Below are 15,923 nucleotides of genomic sequence, written 5' to 3' on the forward strand. Positions count from 1 at the left end.
TGAGATCCAGTGATTAAGGCAATTTTTAAAAAATATTTATTTACTTATTATTTATTTGGTTACACCGGGTCTTATTTGCGGCACTCAGGCTCCTTAGTTGCAGCATGTGAACTCTTAATTGCGGCATGCACGTGGGATATAGTTCCCTGACCAGGGATCGAACCTGGGTCCCCTGCATTGGGAGTGCGGAGTCCTACCCACTGTGCTACCAGGGAAGTCCCAAGGCAATTTTTAAGCTTGATGGTCTCAGAGGTTGGACTAGACTAGGTCTTAGAGATAACAGGCACAGTCATACTATAAGATTGCCGCGCAGGCCTATAGTTTGTCTTCTTAAAATCAGATGGCATGAAAATTACCCTTTAAGTAATCTCTTCATCTTTCTATAACATCAAGGAATGTGAAGATTAGCTGAATCAAAAGAAATACTCTCTGAATATGGGAGACTGAAGGTTACCAGTTACTGTAAAAGCCAAAGTTGTTCTGAAAATAGGAAGATTGAACTGTATTGTCATCCTGGGTACAAATGAAGGCTAAACAGACTTTTCACTTAAAGAACATCTTTATTTAATCTTTCATATACAATATTACCTTTAATTTATAAAAATTACATATGGAGGACATAACTGGAAATCAGTTCAGGAGCGGCCAGTGGGTACCGATTTAGGAGGTTATACTTGCCCCTCTTATTAGTTTAGGGAAAAACTATACCACTGAATTTGAGACCAGTAAGATTGAGGAACGGCATTTCAACTTCCAAATCCAGTATTAAAACTGGGGATGCTTTATTGAGTTAATCCAAACAAAAACTGATTTCTAAGTTTTCTAAAAAATAACTTTTCCCAAGAAGAGCTGAGCTTATCTCCATGGAGTTTTCTGGTATGCAATTTGCAGTAGAATGCTGTAGCATTCAAATGGTTTAAAATCCTCTGCATAGTAACATGTATGTATGTGGGTGTGTTTGGGTACTCACACTTAACGTTCACACTGAGCTGAAGCCATCTGTATAGATAGTACGCTGGACCTAGAAAGGTAGCTCATTTATAACGTGTGCTCCCCTGTCACTCTGAGTACAGGCTTCCCCTCCTCTAGAATTTCCAAATACAGTGAAATATTTGATAAACTGCTTCGTGAAAAAGCTATTCTCAGGATGGCTGGTGCGCTGCAACATACATTCATACATACCAGCAATATGGCGTCGCGTAATTTCACGAGTTCTGCTGTGCTCAAAGTTTAAAATGGATTAGTTGTTAAACAGTTAAAAGGCTAAGGCTGAGGATGCTTTAATTTAAATAGGATGCACACTGACATTCGGAAACAATGCTATTGACTTGAAAAGAATTTGAGGCAAGTGCAAGAAGAGGAAGGGGAACTCTTCTTTTGGATACATCTTTTCTCTGCACTCCTCAGGTTTAGGCTGTTGTAGAGGGAATAAGGGCAGTACCTTTCTGCACTCTAAAAAAGTAATAGTGGTTGCCAAATGGCAACTGAGGAACATAACCCATTTTTCCTGTTGCTTAAGATTTTTCCAAGAGATTGGTTTCTTTAGCACAACAGTCAGAAATTCTATCATATTCTTGTCATAGGGCTCTACGAGTATTCAAGTGGAGGAATTTTTGCAGCTCCAGCAATCCACAGTCGTTGGTCCAAAGGTCAATGAGCAGGCAGAACTTGGAGCAAATATATTATTTTGACACCACAGAGACCCTTCCTTTTACACAGAGACTCTGGAATTGTGGCATTAAATGACAAGCTAGGATAAGGGCTGACAGCATACCCCATGAACAAAAAAATGCCTCTTTCAAGATAGTTGTACCATATTGAAACCTGAACAGACTCCAGTAGAGTATAGCTGTTTTCAAGACAACAAAATATATAGCTTTAGGTTACACAAATACAAACAATCGTACATACACACATCTTTTTTTTTCGCTTTAAAAATGAATTATGTACTCAAAACACAGATAAAAGATGCATATCAAAGATTATAGGGTTTTATACAAATGTAAATTGGGATCAAGGGTTAACAACTATGATCCATGGGCCAAATCTAGCCCTCCACGTTTTTGTAAATAAAGTTTTATTGGAACACAGCCACATCCCTTCCTTTATATATTGTCTATACTTGTTTTCACAGTTCAACAGCAGAACTGAGTAGTAAAGACAGAGACCGCACGGCTCATAAAGCCTAAAATATTTCTCATCTAGCCCTCTGGAGGAAGCTTGCTGATCCATTAGACATCACCAAGAATGTGATCTGAATGAGCTGAAGGAACAGAAAATCATCTTCACCAATGTTCCTGAACCAAGTAAGTGCATTCAAATACCTCCAGATCATATTTGGTTCCTCAAATATTCTGCTTAGAATTTGTGCAGCCAAAACGCGTTAACAACCGTGTTTGTTAATTAGCAGACAGAGACAGTATTAAAAATCTCTGCGTACAACTGTATTTATGTATGTATCTACGTAAAGAGTGGATAAGATATGAGATAGCCAATTTGAGGGTAAGGAAACCTAAAGAAAAATAAGAACTCAAGATACCATTACTAGGAACTGTTATTAGCAACTCAGAAATATTTCAGTATATTTTTCTTTATATTTAACAGCATGGGACCATTACTAGGAGCCACAGCAGAGCATGAACAATTCACAACTGCAAATTTTACCCATGAATTAGGTGATAAAACTTTTGAATATAAAATAACCAGCATTTCTATAAAACATTAACTTTTAATTATGTAATTAAAGTGATAATAGCAAAATAAGAATGTTTTTATTTCTAAAGTAGATATTTTAGTTGAAGTTGCATCAGAAATCAAGTATTTCTTTGACATTTTCCAAGAGACTTTAGTTATTAACTACAATTATAGCTGTTAGTATTATATAGTAACACATTGTTTAAAATATATTATAAACCATTTCTTTCCTTCTTTAATTTAAATGAAATACAAAATTAAGGATTTTGTAACATGAATCATACTGGAAAACACTTTAAATGGTACGAACAACTCTTATACAGTAAATGCCACTGGAATCACAAAATGTTCTAATACTTGAAAGTCCCTAGCACAACGCTTGGCACATATTAGGTACCCTGTGTTTATTCACTCACCCTCTCATTCACTCACTCATTCATTCAAAGAAATCCAGGCCTAAGGAGAAACTCCATGATGAGAATAGCAAGCACAACCTTTTAGCAACAAATTTGTAGTTTTGACAAAGACTTTGGCAATGGAGAATGGAGATGAGAAGTTAATGATCAAATTTTAAACTGCTTGGTTAAAATCTACCAAGTGAAGCCCTGGGTTGTCCTAGAGGACATCATAGAGAATCAGGGTCAATATTCCACAGAAGGAATATATTCCTTCAATATCCAGGTTTTGCTTTTACATATAAACATCTGCTCAAAGACAAGAATAAGTTGGTGTCAGAGAGACATAAAGCAGCACATCTGTGCAACCCACGAGAAAGTAAGAACCCTGTGACTGGGTACTTACTTTTCCGCACCAAGACTTCTTTTTGATTGGGACCACATTCTCTTGGTTTTAACAACTTTATACTGGTTTGAACCAAAAAGTATGATCCCAAAATTCTAAACGAAAAATAAATATAGAAGGTAGAGGGGGTGTTCAGCATCTCTATTCTTTTTTCTCATATACCAAATGATCTATCTACTCTGCACATCTGTGCCAAAGGCACGAAGTAATGTGTCTGCTTTTGAGGAGGCACCTGGAAAGGAGCATTTCTGGGCTCTCTGCAGAAGGTCTTATAAATGTAATGAGTATTTAACCTGAGTAATAAGGTCTACAAAATGCAAAGGACTGTAAAGGACAGAACAAAGTAAAGTATATTCTTGGAAACTAAGCAGAATATGGGATACTATGGAATAAGGATGGATCTTGGAGAAAGTAATTTTTTAAATCTATAACAAAAATAAAACATGACACTGGCAAGTCATTTGTAGCTGACTTAAATTTAATTGCCTTTGGTATTCAGAGAAGAAAAAACAACAAAAAAAGGAAGCATACCCATAAGCTCTAGTCTTCTCACAAGGAAGGTAGGGAGATGATGAAGAAGACTCTTCCTTTGTCCCCCTCAAGCTTTTTGCTTGTACCAGAACTGGCCATGCCTGTACACTTCTCTGCCTTTTCCCGAGCTCCACTCATCCGAGAAACACAAACAGAGCACTTGGGGCGGGGGTTCTGTCTTCTCATTCCTTGAGCAGTTCTTGGGGAACCAAGAAGGCCCCTTGACTCAGCATTCTTCTAAACGAAGTGAGGGAGGGTTCACTGACATCTCTACAGCTGTTCTGGGTCTTTTGCCAAGTCAAGTTTTTCATTCTTTTTAGTGACTCATAAGTGGGCTTCTGCTATTTTTAGGAGGAAAGCTAACATTTTTTGAGAACTACATACTTTCCCCTTTCTCTTCTAAAGTTGGTCATCTACACTTTTCATTTAAAAATTTTAGTTTTTCAACTAGTAAAAGGTATTATAGTCTCAAAATATGTACTAAAATTTAACTCTCCTAAAGATTTAAATAATCAACTGGCTCTACATTCTTACTTTCTATGTATACTGAAAATCTTGAGGTGGTTATCATTTATGGGTCGTTTGCTGAACTGTGAGGACTGCTTGACTATGTGTGATATAAGATGATCACCCTTAAAAAATATTTAATTATATTAATTTATTAAATCTTTTTCCAATTTAAATCTACCACATGCTAATAAAAGAGTAAACAAAATAAGAAAATAAGCCTTCAGAACTCTAAGGTGGGCTTTCCTGCACACTGTTTCATGAAATCTTCAAATTCAGAGTAAATACTAGACTAATAATACTACTCCCAACTATTACTGTCAATGGAAGCTGTCTGTATTAAAGGTAAGGAAGAAAAAGTGTCTCGCACTGTGACATAAATTCAAGGGACAGAAAATTTATTAAGTCTTAGATATTTATCTTACAGTTCTTGATAAAATTTAAGTTATTCCCCTCCCAATGTAGAGAAATCATAATTTCTTTAAAAAGAAATATCATTGCAAAATCTTTTGATGGTAAGAGAAAGCCCCTTAGATATATCCCATGTTTAGTGTAATATAATTAATTATACCACATTTAATCACTAAAAATTATTCTGAAGCTATTCTGATTAATTCTTTGAATTTCTGTAAATACCCTTGGAGAAAAAAAAGTTGAATTTATTTTTTACATAAAATATTTGTGAAAATCTCCCTCATCTAATGGGATAATAAAGGATCCCCTGTCCCAAAAATACTTAAGGAAGTTTCACTATATTTTGTTTTTGATTTAGTAAATTGGAAAAGTAATTTGCCTCATCAAGGTAAATTCAGAGCTGCATGACAGTATAGTGAATTTTGCCAAGCCACATAAAGAGAGTTGTAAATGGAGGGATTCTACTAAGTTTATAATGAGGTTAAAGTAGGTAAAATTTACTTGGTAGATTTGCTGCTTTGGAAAAATAATCTCCTACCAACAAAACCAAGGCTTTCTCTTAGAACAGGTTTCAAGGCAACAAACTGCGGCATTTTCCCCACTTTTTGTCATGCTACCAACACTAGACCGAACAACATGCACAAAATCCCAAACCCAGGCTCGTAAGTAGTGGTTATGATAAACAGCAGTTTCAATGATTCCATATGGAGACAAAGACTTGAAGAGTATTCTTTGTGAGACCATGCCTCCAGAGAAAACAAATTTAACCAAGGAATTTCAATGGAATAGATAGACTGAGATTTGAAATGGTTGCCAGTCTGGTCATCTAATACGAAACTTGAAAATTCAGACAGGGATAGGTATTCTGTTTCCTTTTTGACTCTTCTTGCTGCTGATGCAGTTACACTGTTGTTTTGTTCTTATTTATTTTAATTCATTCCATTATTAAAAATGGAGAAAAAAGGGATAAACAATGTGTAAATATTTTGACTTGAGAGCTGCTCCACTTTGGGAGGAAACAAATATATAATTGGTTCCAAAGGCCATCTCCAACTCCTGCAAGGTGCTCCACATTCTTGGCTTATTCTCAGGAAATCTAGCCTCCAGATTCCAGGACTCTAAAAGCAATAAGCAGTAACAGGCATACTTTCTCATGTGACCATCTCGTGAAGAATCAAAGCACATCAGGTCTCTGTCCCACACACACCAGAATATGTTTTGGTCAGGTATAAAATGGAATCATTTCAAAGTTGAAATATCTACAAGTTGAAAAGTCTTGCGGGGAATAGTCACGTTTCACCCTGCCATGCTGACTTAAGAGGTCCAGGTTTTCAAAAGGCCCCTCTCCAGACTAATTTCTGTAGTGGTCCATGTAAACAAAACACAGGTGAGAATGGTCTTTCTGGAGCTGCTTTCATCGAACAGCAGGATTTCTTGAAAGTGTGGTGTTGGCTAAATGTAACACAGGCAGAGGGTGAGCCTCTGTATTAAATACCCAGTGGTCTAAAGGTAAAAGGTCATCACTGGAGAACAGAAGATACAAGTATCTGAAAATAAAAGGGGAAAATGAGTTTCAATTAGAATTCAACAAGAAGATCAAGTGATCTCAGTTATAATGGCAGAGGACACCCATGACCTATTTTGAGCAGCTTTGATGAAAAACACACCAGAAAATGAACCTCATCCATTCAAATGATTAGAAACACAAAATATTCCAGAAGAGTGCATAAGAAAATCCAGTAAGATGAACAACTAGACCTCTGAAATAAGGCAGTTAAAAAGCAAATCCCATATACCTGCCTGAAACACATAAAACAACAAACTGTAAAATGGCATAAAACAAACCAATTCAGAATTTTTTAGAGACCTTCTTTTAAAAATCAGATATAATATCAATCATATGTTTTGGCAGCTTAGAGACCTCACAGTATAACTAGAAATTAATTAATCTATATTTATTAATAAACACTGAAGGAACAAGTAAAGCACATTATTTGGACACAGCAAGGACTTTCACATACTCCTAACACATTAGTTTTTGCAGTTCTTGGAGAAGGTACTGCAAACTTAAATAAAGGTTTCAGAAACATTATGGATTTACAGGAGGTTTAATAATTAGTCTCTCTTAATAGGTAATAGCACTGTTTTTTTGTGTTTTTTTGGCTGCATTGGGTCTTTGTTGCTGTGCACGGGCTTTCTCTGGTTGTGGCGAGCGGGGGCTACTCTTTGTTGGGGTGTGTGGGCTTCTCATTGCAGTGGCTTCTCTTTTTGTGGAGCACGGGCTCTAGGTGTGCGGGCTTCAGTAGCTGCAGCACGCGTGCTCAGTAGTTGCAGTGCATGGGCTCTAGGGCATGTGGGCTCCAGTAGTTGTGGCTTGCGGGCTCTAGAGCGCAGGCTCAGTTGCTCTGTGGCATATGGGATCTCCCCGGGCCAGGGCTCGAACCCATGTCCCCCGCATTGGCAGGCAAATTCTTAACCACTGAGCCACCAGAGAAGTCCAATGGGTAATAGCATTGTTTATATGAAGGCATATGTTTATACCTTTCCATAAACACTGCAGGCCACAGTGGTAACTTAGAAATTAAAAATGATAGTCTACAAAATGATTCTTACCATTATAGGTAAGAATATTATATACTATAATTGGGCAAATTCTAATCTGAATTCTATTAGGGGGTCATCAAAGTAAGCCTAAAGAAACAGCTATACAGAGTCAGGAAATCTGGGTTCTAACTCTTGATCTTAGCAATGGCTGGGCCTTACTAGGCTTTGGTGAAGAATCCCTTTACAATATCTTAGCTAAACTTACTTTATTTTAAAAATAGGCACATTAATATCTTTTCTGCTTACTGTTATAGTTCTGGATGACAGAGTAAAAACACAGCACTGGGGTAAAGGAGGGTTGCTTATCAACTTTATAACTGGTAAAGCTGGAATGGAGAGTGACAGTGCTTCTAATTTCACTTTGATCCTAGACCTTGAGCTCTGCTTGACTGATTTATTCACCGGGTTACAGGCAAAGAAGCTAGCACTGAAAAAAGACTTGGATGGACATAGCAAGAGACTCTGCTGGGTCAGCTTACTGTATGGAGATCAGAAGCACAAGCTCTTTGTGTTCTGGGCACAAATATGACCAGGAGAGCTATGTTGTGTGCAGTTCCATGTCTGTTGGTTAAATGTGGGCTAATGTATCAGGCTCACTCTAATCTCATCACTACTTGGGAGAGGAGTAAGTAAAGGAATAGAGAGAAAATGCAGTTTCCTGCAAAATGATTCCTTTCCATTGGGGATGCTATAGAAGTACCTCACATAAACACAACGAGTTATAAAAATCAATAAGATAGTGATTGTGTAAGTTTTAGATAACAGAAAGTGGTATTATTATTTTTAAACAATCATTTAAAAAATAATCTTAATACTACTGTAGTGGGTTGAACAGTCCCCACGCCCCCCAATTCATGTCCATCTGGAGCCTCAGAATGTGATTTTATTTGGAAATAGGGTCTTTGGGGATATAATTAGTCAAGGATCTCAAGAGGAAATCATCCTGGATTTAGGATGGGCCCTAAATCCAATGACTTCTACCTTTACAAGAGAAAGGAGAGAGAGATTTGGACCCAGAGACATATAGGGACGAACGTCATGTGAAGGCAGAGGCGAAGACTGAAGTTAAGCTCCCACCATCCAAGGAACACCTTCAGAAGAAAATGATTTCAGACTTCTGGCCTCCAGAGCTGTGAGAGAATAGAATTTCTGTAATGCCACCAAGTTTGTGGTAATTTGCTATGGCAGCCCTAGGAAACTAATACAACTTCCATGTCTACCCTCCTTAGGACACCTCTGGACCTTAAGTAGGGGTTTGGAATAAAACTAACTACTTCTTGGAGAGTCAAATAATCCCTAGAGAGCAGAGGCTAGACTATAGATATACAGATATATTTTAAAATTTATAACGAAATAAATGTTTAAAAGTACAGTAATATAGCTAAACAATTCATGTCAAGGACATGGTACACTACTACTGACTTAAATTTAAGATTTTTAGCTTGGATTTTAAAAATAGAACAATTGGAGAAGTGTGATCTTTGCTGTGAAAGTTGAGGAAAGTCTAATCTAAATTAGCTATCAGATTACTAGATGTTTTTTCCTCTAATAAGGATTTTTTAAAACTATAGTTCAAAGTTAGAGATAATAGATGACAAATGGCATTGACAAAGGCCTGTAAGTATATAAAAAGGTGCTATTTAGTACTTCAGTTTTACTGGATGTCTTGCTGACTTTTTAGAGCTATTTTTAAATGCTGCTCACATACATCTCTTTTATCTTTCTCTTATCTACAAAGACAAGACATTCAGAGGAGGTGATGGTGCCAGAAGTCATCTCAACATAAGTGTTGGCGGTAACCACCAAATAGGAAGGTTTTACAGAAAGAACAGTCAACAAAATCTGAGGAGAAACATTTAAGTGTCTATGGAGAAATGGTAAGGCTAAAAGAACCAACTACCAAGCTAATATGTTCTTTACTTAATCCTTTATGTTTATCAAATGAGCTTTGCCGACTTGTCTATTCTTTTTCACAACTAGCAGCGGCAATGTCCAGGGTATTATGGATAGATGTTACAATGCTAAAGGCTTGCATTAGAGACTGCAAGTAACTCATAATAAAACCTCAGATTGTTTGAAAAATAATTTACTTAAACATTCCATTTCATTTATACTCCTAATGTTTAAATAATGTCTTAGAATAGACTGGTTAGAAATCAAATTAAAGACACTCAGTGGAAATTATATTCTAAAAGATGATATATTAAAATATACAATTATTAACCTCTCCAAAAGATCTGCCCCTCTCTGCCTTTCCCCACATCTTTTCTCAAATCTTAAAGTTGTTTTTTGGCGGGAAAGGGTGGGGAAGAAAAAATATTGAAACAAATGTGGGTGTATTGTGGATTCAAATGCATTTTTTAAAAGATAAACTGAAGGAGGCAGAACATTTCTGGTATGCTTCAATGGTTTAGGCTTTGTCGTGAAACATAAGGGGGCTGGGGAAAATTCATCTTCCTCTGCCTTTAGGGGTCAAATAATTTAGGATGACTTTCTTATAGGATAGAGGATACCTAAACTATCAATACATAAACAGTTGGGGTTATCTCACATAACAAAAAGCCCAGAGGTAGATGGTAACAAAGGTTGGTTAATTCAGCGGTAAAACACTGTCAGATCTCTGGGTTTCTAAAGATTAATGAAAAAATATTAAATTTTTCCTGGTGCCAAAAGACCTTATCCCTTTTTCCCTATTCTTAGGTCACTGCCTTGAGAAAACTTCTAACTGTCCCTTTGATATGTATGTAAAATCTTTTTAAAAGCTTCGTAAACCTCTTGTCAGCTTTACAATCCAGGAATGTTTTTCTTAAAAGGCCTGGGAGCCATGCCTTTGAAATATAAACATCAAGGAAGATAGCACCCCAATCTCTCTGTCACTGTGGGAGGTTAGCTTAGGTACCTTTCTCCAAGCTCTGATTACCCCTTTGTCATAAATACAGAAGTATTACTTTTCCACTGGATAAAGGCAATTAACACAGATGGCCACCCCAATCACCATGTGAATTTAGAATGTACTATGTATAGCAAATGGTGTTGTCAAGAAAGTACCCCTGATCCCTAAACTACGTGGGGGTTAATTCGAGTACAGTATCCCCGGGTCCTCTGTATTCCTAGTTCCTCCACATCCATGGATTCAACCAACCTCGGACTGCGTACTACTGTAGTACTGGATTGGCCAAAAAGGTTGTTTGGATTTTTCCATAATATGGCTCTAGGAGCGCTTAGTTGTCTTTAACTTCATTCAAAACAATTTTGTTAGATTGTATTGTGACAGCTGTCATATCAGCGTGCATTTTAAAAAAAAAAAAACAACATCAAAATTGGTGAATTTTGTGTAGCCATTTTTATACTGAAGATTGAAGAAAAAAGCAACGTTTTCGGCATACGCTTTATTATTTCAAGAAAGGTAAAAACGCAACTGAAATGCAGAAAAAGATTTGTGCAGTGTATGGAGAAGGTGCTGTGACGGATCAAACATGTCAAAAAAGGTTTGTGAAGTTTCATGTTGGAGATTTCTTGCTGGATGAGGCTCCATGGTTGGGTAGACCAGTTGAAGTTGATAACAATCAAATCGAGACATTAATTGAGATATAACAATCAACGTTATACCACGCGGAAGATAGCCAACATACTCAAAATAGCCAAATCAAGTGTTGAAAATCATTTACACCAGCTTGGTTATGTTAATCACTTTGACGTCTGGGTTCCACATAAGTTAAGCGAAAAAAAACTTCTTGACCACATTTCCACATTTGATTCTCTACTTAAACGTCACGAAAATGTTCCGTTTTTAAAACAAATTGTGATGGATGATGAAAAGTGGATACTGTACAGTAATGTGGAATGGAAGAGATCGTGGGGCAAATGAAGTGAACCACCACCAACCACACCAAAGGCCAGCCTTCATCCAAAGAAGGTGACGTGTATATGGTGGGATTGGAAGGGAGCTCTATTATGAGCTCCTTCCGGAAAACCAAATGATTAATTCCAACAAGTACTGCTCCCAATTAGACCAACTGAAAGCAGCACTTGATGAAAAGCATCCAGAATTAGTCTACAGAAAACGCATAATCTTCCATCATGATAACCCAAGACTGCATATTTCTTTGATGACCAGGCAAAAACTGTTACAGCTTGGCTGGGAAGTTCTGATTCATCCGTCATATTCACCAGACATTGCACCTTCCAATGTCCATTTATTTTGGTCTTTACAAATTCTCTTAATGAAAAAAATTTCAATTCCCTGGAAGACTGTAAAAGGCACCTGGAATAGTTCTTTGCTCAAAAAAAGATAAAAAGTTTTGGGAAGATGGAATTATGAAGCTGCCTGAAAAATGACAGAAGGTAGTAGAACAAAACAGTGAATACGTTGTTCAATAAAGTTCTTGGTGAAAATGAAAACTGTCTTTTATTTTTACTTAAAAACCAAAAGAACTTTTTGGCCAAACCAATATTTACTATTGATAAATATCCACGTATAAGTGAACTCATGCAGTTCAAACCTGTGTTGCTCAAGAGTCAACTGCAGGGCTTCCCTGGTGGCACAGTGCTTAAGAATCCGCCTGCCAATGCAGGGGACACAGGTTCGAGCCCTGGTCCGGGAAGATCCCACATGCTGCAGAACAACTAAGCCCATGTGCCACAACTACTGAGCCTGTTCTCTAGAGCCCGCAAGCCATAACTACTGAAGCCTATGCACCTAGAGCCCATGCTCCGCAACAAGCCACCACAATGAGTAGCCCACGCACTGCAGTGAAGAGTAGCCCCTGTTCGCCGCAACTAGAGAAAGCCCGCATGCAGCAACAAAGACCCAACACAGCCAAAAATAAAGAAATAAAAAATAAAGAAAGAAAGAAAAGAAAAAAAAAGAGTCAACTGTACTTTTACAGAAGGATAAATTATCATTTATCTTCAGAACATGTATGTAACTGATGTATCTGCCTGGTTATATAGAAAGGTAAGATTTCTTTCTGTCTTTGCAATCTGCCTGTGATGGAAACTGGTTTAATGCTTATTCAACAATAAAAATGTTTTCTTTCTCTGCTACATTTGTAAAGGCAGGAGATTTTATTTCTAATTTTTTCCCCAGTAATCAGACTCTCCATGACTTTCTTGACTTTCTCCTCAGAATTTTAAGATGCTCCATGCATTTTATCTCCACACAAAAAGTCCAAACTCCAGAAATTAAAGAGACATATCTTCAGGTGTGGGTAAATTCTGACATTCTAATAGGTGTGTAGTGGTATCGCATTGTAGCTTTAATTTATGCTAATGATGTTGAGCACTTTTTCATGAGCTTATTTGTCATCCTTCCTTCTTCTCTGAAGATATGTGACGTGTCTGTTAACTCTTTTGCCTGGTTTTAAACTGGTTGCATATTATCTTATTCTTGAGTTTTGAGAATTTATTATATAACCTAGAAACAAGTCTTTTATCAGATATACACTTAGCAAAGATTCCAGTCTGTGACTTGACTTTTCATCATTTTACTTCATTTCCTTTCAAATGTCTTTCAAAGAGCTTATTTTTTTTAATGTTTATTTATTTATTTATTTCCTTATTAGTCATCCATTTTATACACATCAGTGTATACATGTCAATCCCAATCTCCCAATTCATCACACCACCACCACCCCCCGCCACTTTCCCCCCTTGGTGTCCATACGTTTGTTCCAAAGAGCTTATGATTTTAAATTTTAGACCAATTGATCAATTTGTTCTTTTATGGATTATGCTTGGTATAATATCTAAGAAATCTTTGCCTAGCCAAAGGTCACAAAGATTTTCTCCTATGTTTTCTATGAAAAGTTGTATATTTTTAGGTTTTAAATTTAGGTCTATAATCCATTTTGGGTTGATTTTTGTATATGCATACAGAAATCCAATTATTGTAGCACCTTTTGTTGAAAAGCCTATCTTTTCTCATTGCATTGCATTGCATCTCTTTGTACCTTTGTCAAAAATCAATTCCCCCCCATTTTTTTCATATATTTGGCTATCAATTATTATTATCTATTACACCAATACCACAGTGTTTTGATTATGATAGCTTTATAATAAGTCTTGAAATCACATAGTATTAGGCTTTCAACTTTGTTCTTTTTCAAACTTGTTTTGGTTATTCCAGGTTCTTTGCATTCTCATATGAAATTTAGAAAGAGCTTATTAATTTCTACCCAAAAAAGCCTCCAGGGATTTTGACCAGGATTGCGTAACTGTAGAACAATTGAGGGAGAATTAACAATACTGAATTCTCAGAACCATAAACAAAGTGAGTCTCTCCATTTATTTAGGTCTTTAATTTCTCTCAGCAATGATTTTTAGTTTTCAGTGTACAGGTCTTTTATGTGTTTTGGCAAGATTTATCCCTAAATATTTCAATATTTATAAGTTGCAATTTTTTCAGTTTCAATTTCTGATAGCTCACTGCTAGTATATACAATTGACTCTAATATATTAATCTTCTATCTGTAACCCTGCTAAATTCAATTAGTTCTAGTAACTTTTTGAGAAACTCCATAGGATTTTCATAGAGAACAATTATCCTCTACAACAAAAAAAAAAGGTAGCTTACTTCTTTCTTTCTAATCTGGATGTCTTTTATTTCTTTTTCTTGTCTGGCTGCACTGGAGAACCTCCAATACAAGGCTAAATAGAAGTGAAGTGAACAGACATCCGTGTCTTGTTTCTGACCTTGGAGGAACTTAGGAGGATTTTAGTTTTTCAGTATGATGCTAGATATATGTTCTTCATATACGGCCTTTTTCAGGTTAAGGAAGTTCCTTTCCGTTTTTTGTTTGCTAAGAGTTTTACCAGGAATGGATGTTGGATTTTGTCAAATGGTTTTTGTGTCTATTGAGGTGATACATATGGTTTTTCTTTTACAGTTCACTGATTGATTTTTCCAATGTTAAATCAAGCCTCCATACATGGAATAAACCCATTTGGGTCATGATGTATTAACTAATATGTTGTAGATCTGATTTGTAAAAAATCTTGTTTAGCTATTTTATAGTTATGTTCAGAGGGATATTAGTCTTGTTTCCAATGAAAACTCTGATGTCATTCTTATATTTGCTCCTTTTTGCCTAACTTGTGATTTCCCTCTGGTTGCTTTTACGATTTTTTTCTTTATCACTATCTTTGAGCAGTTTCAGTACAGTGTGCCTTGGGCGAAGTATTCTTCACGTTTCTTGTCCTTGAAGTTTATTCAGCTTCTTGGATCTGTGAGTATGGTGTTTACAACAAGCTTGGAAAGAGTGTGGCCAATTTTTTTTTCATCCATATTTCTGTCCTCTCCTTCAGAGACCCCAGGTTCATATATTTTAAGCTACGTGCAGTTGTTACACAGTTCACTGATGCTCTTTTCATTTTTATAAGATTCTTTTTTTTGCCTTTGTTTCATTTGAATTTCTATTGCTATGTTTCTAGTTCACTAACCTTCTCTTCTGCAACGTCTAATCTGCTATTAATCCTATTTGGTATATTTATTTTCCAATTCAGACACTGCAGTTTTCATTTCTAGAAGTTTTATTTGGGTTTTTATATCTTCCATGTCTCTACTTAACGTTTTGAATGTATAGAATATAGTTATAATAACTGTTTTAATGTTGTCTGCGAATTCTAACATCTATATGAGTTCAAAGTTAGTTTCAATTGATTATTTTCATGATAGGTCATGTTTTCCTGCTTCTTTGCATACACGATATCTTTGAGTGGATGCCAGACATTATGAATTTTACCTTGTTGGTTGCTAGATATTTTTGTAGATTATCCACCTCTACTGAGGCAGGACTTTCCTGAGTACTCTACTTGGTGCACCATAAATTAGGAGTTTTTCCAGTCAGGCTACTGAAACCAGACACTATTCCTGGTCCTATGTGATTACCATAAACTGTTCCCTTTAATCCCTCACAGATGAGTCCTTCCCTCAATTCAGGTAGTTCCTTCATTCTGCTGAACACTCCAGGGGGTTTTCCTGGGATCTCTGTGCAGCTCTCTCCTCTCTAGTACTCTCCTGTGAACACTAGCTATCTTAGTTTCCTTGGAATCACAGCTCCATCTCCTCAAGGAATCTGTTGCACTCTGCCTCAGGTCCCCCTTCCTGTGCAGTGGACTGGAAACTCTATCAGGACAGCAAGCTGAGGCAAACACAGGGTTCACCTGGCTTGTGTCCCATCTCTCAGAGATTACAGTCCTTCATTGCCTCTTGTCCAGTGTTTTGAAACCATTGTTTCAAACACAGTTTATCTGTTTGTTTCAAGAGGAATGGTAAATATGATCCCTGGTATTTCAGCTTGGAGGAAGCAAAAGACCAACTCTTCCATTTTGAAATACTTTGTCAAATGATTTGCTGAACACTATGTAACTAT

The 15,923-nt window shown here is 36.7% G+C and overlaps 1 protein-coding gene across 1 annotated transcript in view; it reads right to left on the reverse strand.

The window, feature by feature from the left end:
• Window positions 1-540: 540 nt before the first annotated feature.
• Window positions 541-15,923, reverse strand: part of MAN1A2 (mannosidase alpha class 1A member 2) — a 172,907-nt gene continuing 157,524 nt past the window's right edge. Inside the window, exon 13 of the mRNA XM_082369254.1 lies at window positions 541-6,494. Within this exon, the coding sequence (XP_082225380.1) occupies window positions 6,362-6,494 (133 nt within the window). The 3' untranslated portion in view covers window positions 541-6,361. The remainder of the gene's footprint in view (window positions 6,495-15,923) is intronic.

Source organism: Balaenoptera borealis, assembly GCF_965194805.1.
Source record: "Balaenoptera borealis genome assembly, chromosome: 1".
Taxonomy (NCBI): domain Eukaryota; kingdom Metazoa; phylum Chordata; class Mammalia; order Artiodactyla; family Balaenopteridae; genus Balaenoptera; species Balaenoptera borealis.